Source organism: Scyliorhinus canicula, chromosome 6 (assembly GCF_902713615.1).
Source record: "Scyliorhinus canicula chromosome 6, sScyCan1.1, whole genome shotgun sequence".
NCBI classification, from domain to species: Eukaryota; Metazoa; Chordata; class Chondrichthyes; order Carcharhiniformes; family Scyliorhinidae; genus Scyliorhinus; species Scyliorhinus canicula.
Genome location: NC_052151.1, coordinates 38001537 through 38011738, shown reverse-complemented (window position 1 = coordinate 38011738; position 10202 = coordinate 38001537). Strand labels below are relative to the sequence as shown.

General features: G+C 42.4%; 1 protein-coding gene across 6 annotated transcripts in view; it reads right to left on the bottom strand.

The window, feature by feature from the left end:
• Nucleotides 1–202: 202 nt before the first annotated feature.
• wasf1 (WASP family member 1) overlaps nt 203–10202 on the bottom strand; it is a 175970-nt gene continuing 165970 nt past the window's right edge. For 5 of the 6 annotated variants that reach the window (XM_038799177.1, XM_038799179.1, XM_038799180.1 and 2 more), the window contains 4 exons: nt 9377–9546; nt 8510–8701; nt 5216–5853; nt 203–1164 (listed from right to left, as the gene is read on the bottom strand). In XM_038799177.1, coding sequence (XP_038655105.1) covers nt 1007–1164; nt 5216–5853; nt 8510–8701; nt 9377–9546 — 1158 coding nt within the window. In that variant the 3' untranslated portion in view covers nt 203–1006. The remainder of the gene's footprint in view (nt 1165–5215; nt 5854–8509; nt 8702–9376; nt 9547–10202) is intronic. The other variant, XM_038799181.1, reaches the window with a different exon arrangement.

Sequence of the window (10202 nt, the reverse complement as noted above, 5' to 3'; positions counted from 1 at the left end):
ACTAGATAAAGAAGTCTCCCATTACTTTGGTTGACCTGTTCATTTGGGCTGCTGCAAAATGCAGCAAAATAAAATGAAACGACCCATTACACTCTAATTGAACTTTGCTGAATTATTAACAAAACAAGAACCATGAGTATATGACAAAAAGCACAAGAACGGTCTCTGGATTTGAGATGAATGTAGTCACTTGGAAAGCAGATTTCAAACAAATTTTGATTTATTAAATACAGTAAATGCCAGGAAAACTGTTATTTTTGTATCACTTGCCGTTAAATAGATAATGCAGTGTCTTCTAATCAGTAGTTTTCACAGATGAACACAATGTGCAGGCAAAATAGTACATTCAACCAAAAAGAAGTCTCATTTAAATTATTAATATTGGAATAAGGCAAGTCACCACAATGTATCAATGACTTCTATTTATTACAGGCAGTCCATTTACTCATGATGGAATATTAGTGCATATGGTTCGTTTATCCAGTACTAACTTAGGCAATAATTTCTAAAGGGGTATGTTGTCTCTTCACATCTGAAAGAACTATAGTGCAAGACCTAGCTTACAAATAGCATTTCTAATGTGCTGTATAGTAGAAATCAGAGCTGCCCTTCAACTTTGGGTGCAAATTTCTTCTCTCAAAGTCCAGTGCACTCAGACAAAGCACAAGATTTTCAAAATAGGATCTTCAGAATTGTAGAGTGTCCCATTTTTAATACTTAGTGGTTTGTTTTTGTTCTATAAACATACAAAACAAATCTCTCCACAGAACAGTAACCTAGACAAAAACACCTAGCTTGAATTTTTAAAAAATGATGCAAGGTGAAATGAATCAAAAATTACTCGAGTGATCCTCCATCTCGGGAAACTGCTATCAAGTGACCCAGTTAATGTTAGAGTGTTACAAATACAAAAAACATCCCCCAACTATGAAATGGATACATTCCTATGGAGTGCCACAATGAATGCCAATACCAAACTCCACCCTGTACAAGTTGGTCAGTCGTATTATTCCAGCCAGTCCACCTCATCAAACTCAGAATCATCCTCAGAGTCACTGTACTCCACTGCAATACGTCGGGACAGAATGGTTGCCACATCATTTCCAACTTGTTCATGTTTTGCTTCCTGTTCACGTTGCTCTTCCACCTTGCGAAGTTGAATGCCTACCAAGCAATAAGATACAGTAGATTATTCAAATACTTACTGTATGCTAAGAATTTATTATTTGAAGAGAAACCTTTCATTAGATGCGTATGCTGTGTATTCTGAAAATAATGAAGAAATCTTTAATCTTCAAGAGTGACCTCTGCAAAGCTTATAAGGCAACCTAAAGCTGCCTCAGAGCTTTTATATTAGAATTTCAAAAAACAAAATTTGACAGCATAGTGTTACAACAAAATTTTATGTTTGCAATCTGTGTTCAATCTGTTGTTTATATTTGTTCAATTTGAGGGAATAATGCTATAATTATCAAGATACAACAATGCCAGGCTATACGCATACCACTACATCCTTAAATATAAAATTTAAAGGAAAACTGACAAAACACACATAAATTGTACACATGAACCTGACTGCAATGACATTTTGTATGTTTTCCATTAATTAAATCTTCCAGTGGCTATCAAGTTAGTTTGTACATTCATTTATAGTATAACACGGGCTCATTTCATATGCAGTTCACCTAATTGACTTCTGACTAATGCTACTGCTATGCTGCATGGGTGTGCTGTTGTGAAGCAGCATGTTAAGTTATCACTCAGGTCTTGCTCTCTTATAAACTTAAAACAGGCTGAGCACTGAAAAGCCTGCTGTGCAAAGCAATTACATCTTAAAGGGAACACCCTGACACATGCACACATGAATTGACGAGTAATAATTTTTTGAATTGCTTGGCTGAGGAAATCGGGAGTAGAAACACACTTGTCCATGAAATCAATTGGTTGTGCTCAAATTAGGAACCAAAATGACAAAGAGAGGGTTTCCAATCACAATCCGCCCTGCGTGAATTTCAGAAAACCAAAACCACAAAACAAAAGCTTGAAAGATGAACTCTTTTTGTTTCCTGCATTTTGTTATTCCCAGCCATGGGAGAAAATTGTTATTATGGACTATTCTGTAACCTAACCTTCATTTAAAATATGATGTGGAGATGCCGGCGTTGGACTGGGGTGAGCACAGTAAGAAGTCTTACAACACCAGGTTAAAGTCCAACAGGTTTGTTTCAACACGAGCTTTCGGAGCACGGCTCCTTCTTCAGGTGAATGGAAAGGCTTGTTCCAGAAATGTTTATATAGACACAGTCAGAGATGCCCCGGAATGCGAGCACCTGCAGGCAATCAAATCATCAAAGATGCAGAGAGAGAGGTAACTCCAGGTTAAAGAGGTGTGAATTGTCCCAAGCCAGTTCAGTCGGTAGGCCTCTGCAAGTCCAGGCTTGTTGGCATGACTTGTGACATGTTGTGACTTGTTGGCAGGCTTGTGACATTCCTCGTCACAATGGATGTCTCGGCACTCTACACCAGCATCCCCCATGACGACGGCATTGCTGCAACAGCCTCAGTCCTCAACACCGACAACTGCCAATCTACAGACGCAATTCTGCAACTCATCCGTTTCATTCTAGACCACAACGTCTTCACCTTCGACAACAAATTCTTCATCCAGACGCACGGAACAGCCATGGGGACCAAATTTGCACCTCAATATGCCAACATCTTCATGCACAAGTTTGAACAGGACTTCCTCACCACACAGGACTTTCAACCGATGCTATACACCAGATACATCGATGACATTTTTTTCCTTTGGACCCACGGCGAGACATCACTGAAACGACTACACGATGACATCAATAAGTTCCATCCCACCATCAAACTCACCATGGACTATTCTCCAAATTCAGTTCCATTCTTGGACACACTCGTCTCCATCAAGGACGGTCACCTCAGCACCTCGCTTTACCGCAAGCCCACAGATAATCTCACGATGCTCCACTTCTCCAGCTTTCACCCGAAACACATTAAAGAAGCCATCCCCTATGGACAAGCCCTCCGTATACACAGGATCTGCTCAGACAAGGAGGAGCGCAACAGACACCTACAGATGCTGAAAGATGCCCTCGTACGAACGGGATATGGCGCTCGACTCATTGATCGACAGTTCCACCGCGCCACAGCAAAAAACCGCACCGACCTCCTCAGAAGACAAACACGGGACACCACTGACAGAGTACCCTTCGTCGTCCAGTACTTTCCTGGGGCGGAGAAACTACGACATCTTCTTCGCAGCCTCCAACACATCATCAGCGAGGATGGACATCTTGCCAAGGTCATCCCCACACCCCCACTACTGGCCTTCAAACAACCGCGCAACCTCAAACAAACCATTGTTTGCAGCAAATTACCCAGCCTTCAGAACAGCAACCACAACACCACAAAACCCTGCCAGGGTAATCTCTGCAAGACATGCCAGATCATCGACATGGACACCACCATTACACGTGGAAACACCACCCACCAGGTACGCGGCGCATACTCGTGCGGCTCGACCAATGTAGTCTACCTCATACGCTGCAGGAAAGGATGTCCCGAAGCGTGGTACATTGGCGAGACCATGCAGACACTGCGACAACGAATAAACGGGCATCGTGCGACTATCAACAGGCAGGACTGTTCCCTTCCAGTTGGGGAACACTTCAGCAGTCAAGGACATTCAGCCTCTGATCTCCGGGTCAGCATTCTACAAGGAGGCCTTCAGGAGACGCGACAACGCAAAATTGCTGAGCAAAAACTCATAGCTAAGTTCCGCACGCATGAATGCGGACTCAACCGGGATCTGGGATTCATGTCGCATTACATTCGGCCCCCACCAACAAGCCTGGACTTGCAGAGGCCTACCGACTGAACTGGCTTGGGACAATTCACACCTCTTTAACCTGGAGTTACCTCTCTCTCTGCATCTTTGATGATTTGATTGCCTGCAGGTGCTCGCATTCCGGGGCATCTCTGACTGTGTCTATATAAACATTTCTGGAACAAGCCTTTCCATTCACCTGAAGAAGGAGCCGTGCTCCGAAAGCTCGTGTTTGAAACAAACCTGTTGGACTTTAACCTGGTGTTGTAAGACTTCTTACTGTGCTCATTTAAAATAGTAAGAGGAACAGATATTTAATATTTCTGAAAAGAGAGACATTTCTGAAATATTTCATCTTGCAATCATAAGGACAAATGCAAGAATGCCAAATTTCAAACAATCACAACAATTTATACTACAGGAGAAAAGGGGTGAGGGTGCTTGAAATTGGCATCCAGCCAATCGACGACAGTGTCATTGTTACCTTCAAAGCTTACTATAACCCATAGAAGTTTCAGGCATATTCTCAAAATTATGGATTTCCAAGATTGCTGGAAGGAATTTAACACACTTCTATGAATAGTGATAATTAAGGGCACAAAGGAGCAGTTGAGGACTTTTGGTCTGTGCTCGTTGGGAGTTTAGAAGGATGAGAGGGGATCTTATTGAAACTTACAGGATATTGCGTGGCCTGGATAGAGTGGACGTGGAGAGGATGTTTCCACTTGTAGGAAAAACAAAAAGCAGAGGACACCATCTCAGACTAAAGGGACTATCCTTTAAAACTGAGATGAGGAGGAATTTCTTCAGCCAGAGGGTGGTGAATCTGTGGAACTCTTTACCACAGAAGGCTGTGGCGGCCAAATCACTGGGTGTCTTTAAGCCAGAGATAGATAAGGGGTCAGGGTTATGTATTAGCGATGAGTGAATGGTGGAGCAGACTCGATGGGCCGAGTGGCCTAATTCTGCTCCTATATCTTATAGCCTTAAAGGAAGAGGTTAAATAATCAAACATAATTGTCTGGTGTAAGAAATTTTGGCCTGATGCTGTGGCTGAGTGTGGATGTTGAAATGATCAAAATTGTTGAGTTGGCAAAACAGGATTTGAAGACCTGGCCATAGATGAAGAATGTTGTTGCTTCAATCTCATCAAGCAGAACTCTCTATTAGAGAATTGGTGGAACTGATTAAAGCAACTGAATGTAAGAGCAGCACGCAGATGTGAACTAGAAGGCGCCCATTAGGTTACAACATCATATATTTATAAAAACACTCACTTCCAAAAGCATTGCCACAGCAGATCCATTTTCAACCCAGCATAAACAATGCTAATTTCAGTTGAGAGTATTGTGTACTTACCCTTGCGTATTGCTTCAAGCAAAACACTCCTAGCATCACTGATCACTGGCAGAGAAGATGGATGCCGTTTGGCTTCAGATCCTGGATGTGCTTGGGAAGGAGATGATGGTGGGACCAAGGGAACAGGAGCTCTAGAGCCAAAGGATGGTGGAGGAGGGGGCCCAGGAGGTGGTGGGACAGGTCCTCCAGGAAGTGGAGAAAAGGATCGTGGTCCAGATGGGGGAGGAGGTGGCGGTGGAGGAGGAGGAGGAGGTGGTGGTGGAGGAAGTCCCTGCCCTTCATTTGTCTGAACTGGAAAGGTTGTCATCAGATCAACTACAGGTGCTGTGACAGAAACTGGAAGGGAAGGCTTTATTAATGGAGGAGCGACAGGAGGAGCAGCTGGATGGAGTACCCCAGGGGCAATCTGAAGAGGTGTTGCTGGTGGTACAGATACCATTGGCTGTGGCAGTGGAGGGGCAAGTGGAGTTGTTGAATTGATGGGAACTTTGACTGAAGCCCCTGACACAGAAGCAGGAAGAGGTGGTGGTGGTGGTGGTAATGGGGGAGGTGGAGGGGGAACAGCAGGGCTCACAAAAACTGTTGCTTTGCTGGTTGCTGGTGATCTAAGTCGATGATCCATTAAATCAGAGTTGGAACTGAAAAGAAAACCCAAACATATCTTTAGCACAAACATCCATGACATTTTAACCAAATATACAAGGCAGAAGGCAATTGACTCAACTTATAAAATTATCTTTATATGTCAAATAGAATAATATAAAATCAATGAGAAAACCGAAGTGTAAGTAAAGCAATAAAGTTGATCTCTGGCAGCAATACATGAGCTTGTAAAGAACAAGGTTCTACCTCTGGTTATGCATATGGAATTAATGAACGTTTTCATGGGCCTGTCATTCACTAGGAAATTACTTTATGTATTCAAACAAAATTCCAGTCAAAAGAAAATGGTGAATGACCATAGCTACCAGGTGGACTGGTAATAAATCAAATGGTAAACTAGTTGAAAGACTATCTCGGCTTTTAGAAATTGGACTAAGGATGAAATATGCAAGTATAAAATTAACAGCCTTAATATTTGAGATTAGAATCACCCTCACCTCTTCCCCACCCCTCACTCAAATCACATTAACATAGGTCGAGTATTACATCAATAGAGGGTACGTATATTGCGTAGATTCGAGCAGGACCTCCTGGTAGTTACCATTAACCAGAAATTGAACTGGTCCAGCCAAAAAAATACTGTGGCTATAACAGCGGGCTAGGAATCCTGTGGTGAGTAACTCACCAGATTCCCCAAAACCTGTCCACAAGGCACAAAGTCAGGAGTGTAATGGAATACTCTACACTTGCCTGGCTGAATGCAGCTCTAACAACACTCAGAAGCTCAACACCATCCAGGACAAATCAGCCTGCTTAATTGGCACCCCGTCCACAGTCACTCCCTCCACCACGAACACACAATGGCAGCCGTATGCACCATCTACAAGACGCACTGCAGCAACTCACTACGGCTCCTTTGACAGAACCTCCCAAACCCACTACCATCTAGAAGGATAAAGGGAGCAGATGCATGAAAAGACCACCACATAGAAGTTGCCCTCCAAGTCACTCACTATTGTGACTTGGAAATATATCGCCTTTCCTCGCTGTCACTGGGTCAAGACCCTGAAGCTCCCTCCCTAACAGCACCATAGGTGTACCTAAACCACATGAAGAGCAGTGGTTCAAGAAGGCAGCTCATTCCCACCTTCTCAAGGGCTTTTGGGATGGGCAATAATTGCTGTCTAGCCAATGACACCCACATCCAATGAACAAATTGTAAAAATTAGTTTACAAATGAACAGTCAGGATGGATATAGAAGGTCCTGTTGGGCAAAATCTATTGACCTTTTGCAGGATATTATACAAATAAATAGTGCAATTTCCCACAATATAAATTAACTGACATTACAGATCCCTTTAATATTCTTTTACTTTATCAAAGTAAAATCAATGGGAATTCAGGGAACCTTATGGGCCTGTATATGGATATAAGAAAATGGAGTAGGTGCTGAATGGATCAATGTCTGGACAAATATCATTTAATAGATTGTCAGTAAGTAAGCTGGATGGCTTAAAGGAAACAAGATCAATAGTAAGCGTGTAAGCCAACACTGGAGAGCATTAGAAGTATAAAATCTTCTGCAAAACCTTTAACTGAGTAGGTTAGTATAACACAGGGGGTGGCCATTCAATGAATCATTGCTGTGCTGGCTCTTTGGAGCAATCTAATTACTCCCATTCTTATGGGGAAACAGTAAGGAAATGGGACCAATTGAATAGCTCTTTAAAAGAGCCAGGACAGGAACATTGGGATGATTAGCTTCCTTTTTTACCATAAAATTCTGAAGTAAAAGTTTTGCCAAATAACAAATTTACAATACAAATGGCATTTAAATGCATGAACAAAATAATATATGTACACAATAAAGGGACCAGAATTACCATAGGAGCTGATGAAAGTTACAACTTTGTTACCTTTGCTGCTGGATATTGAAAATGAGCCATGTGGGGAAATAAAGGCAAATAGAAAGCTGGGATGCACAACTAGGAGTGTAGAGTACACATACACAGGGAGCTTTTGCTGATGTTTAGAAGTAACAAAGCATGAGAGTTCTAACATCAGATGAATGGAGACAGGAATGAAGCCAGGTCACCGTACAAAAGTGGAAATAGGCAGTCTTAATGATGCAGTAAAACATTTGTGGTTGGAAGATCACCTCAGGGTCAAATGCAAGACCAAGGTGACAAACAGACTGGTTTAATCTCAGCCTGTTGCTGGGGAGAGGCATGAAGTCAGTACCTAGGAAACCAGTTGGATTGGGAACAGAAGACAATGGGTTCAACCTTCCCTATATTTAACTGGAGGTTATATCTTCTCATTCAGTACTGACTGTTGGATAAGCAACCTGAAAATTTATCAACAGCAAAGTCGTCAAGAGAGGAGGCATTGAGTTGGAGGTCTTCTACGTGTCTGTGAAATTGAACACTGCTGTGCTTTCAGATGATGTCATCAAGGGGCAGCATGGGCCAGATCCTTGGGGGAGGTCAGAGGTAATGGTGCAAGAGCAGGACAAGAAACCATTTAAGTAATACATTGGCTATTGATAAAAATGGAAGCAGGTATTGATTAAAACAATGCAAAGCTGATCTTAATTTGCATTTGGCATCACTATGTGGCTACAATCAGGTTTGCTTCTGAAATCAGTCAATACTCAAAAGATAAATAAGACTGCAGCAAATTTTAATTACCTAAAAACTGGTAGCACTGGCTTCATGTCAACTGCTGTCTGTATTGGTGGTGGAGGAGGTGGTTCATGTGGTCTTGAAACAAACAGTTTGTCACTCATTCCAGTGGTATGTTCGCTAATATGTCTAAAAGGTACTGTGGACTGTACGAGATGGTCAAGGTGGTCATCTGCATGATCAACACATATTTCCATCCTTAAAGGAAAAACAAAATTATCACTACAGAATTATTTTCTCTTTACATATTATGCTTGGCCTACGAGCAATTCATTGCGCAGTTTGGCCACTGGATGAGTGATAAGAATCAATGGACCAAAATTAATCGGCTACAAGCCTAATTCATTCTCTAATCAGCAAGCATCTTTATAAAAAAATAAATAAACCGTGATAATTCAAATTGAACATCTCATTCTACTGGAGTGGGCAGGAAATAACTACACATTCAGAGAATCATGTCACACATCCCATCCTGCTTATTATGTTGGCTCGTTTGAAAGAATTATGTACCCCCTAGCTTCTTCTCCACAGTTCTGAAATGTTCTCCTTTCATATATCCCATCCCTTTGGAACCTTATTGAATTTGTCTGCATCTCGCTTTAAGGCAGTGCATTACATATCATAATTATTCATGGCAATGCAATCGTACAAATCACAAAATACACAAGAATGTAGTTTTCATTCAGGAGTGGCATCTCCATAACATTACTAATAGTTTTCAATGCTTTAACATACATGTTATATTGTGTAACATGTGTCAATAAATCCTACAGTACAAAATCCTAGATATACTTATCTTATATTTTGACTACTACAAGAATATGCAAACACGATGCATGGATTTCAAATATTTGAAATGGTATTGAAACAAACCTTGGTTCGGGATGCACTGGTGGTCCATTAATATTATCTCTGTGTTTCTGTGGAAAATCTCCATCAACTGCGAGCTCGAGACCTGGTGCCTGCTTTTCCCAGACCTTTCGTCTGTCCTGAGGTGCTCTAGGCATTTTGTCTGGTTCTCGAGGACGATCTATTGGTTTCTGCTACAAATTAAATTTGGTGAATGTAAGTGAGATACTCATGAAATTAAGGCCACATTGGTTTAAGAGTACAGAAAGTGGTCAGACACTATGGTGTTCAAAAATGATTGCAAAATATGAAGATCAGACGGATTTTGTGAAGGGGAAGCAGCTGAACACTAACGTGCGAAGGCTGCTAAATGTGATAATGATGCCGGTGGTAAAAGGAGTGGCGGAGATTGTGGTGGCATTGGATGCGGAGAAGGCCTTTGATAGGGTTGAGTGGGGGTACTTGTGGGAGGTGTTAGAGAGGTTCAGGTTTGGGGAGGGGTTTATTAAATGGGTGAGGTTGCTGTACGAGGTCCCGATGGAGAGTGTAGCGACAAATGGGAGGAGGTCCGAGTACTTCAGGCTCCACCGTGGGACGAGGCAGGGGTGCCCCCTGTCCCCCTTGCTTTTTGCGTTGGCAATTGAGCCTCTGGCCATGGCGCTCAGGGAGTCGGGGAGGAGCACCGAGTGTCACTTTATGCAGATGACTCGCTGCTGTATGTAGCAGACCCGGTGGGGGGAATGCCGGAGGTGATGGAGATTCTTGCTGAGTTTGGGAGTTTATCAGGCTATAAGTTGAACCTGGGCAAGAGTGAGCTGTTTGTTGTACACCCGGGAGATCAGGAGGGGGG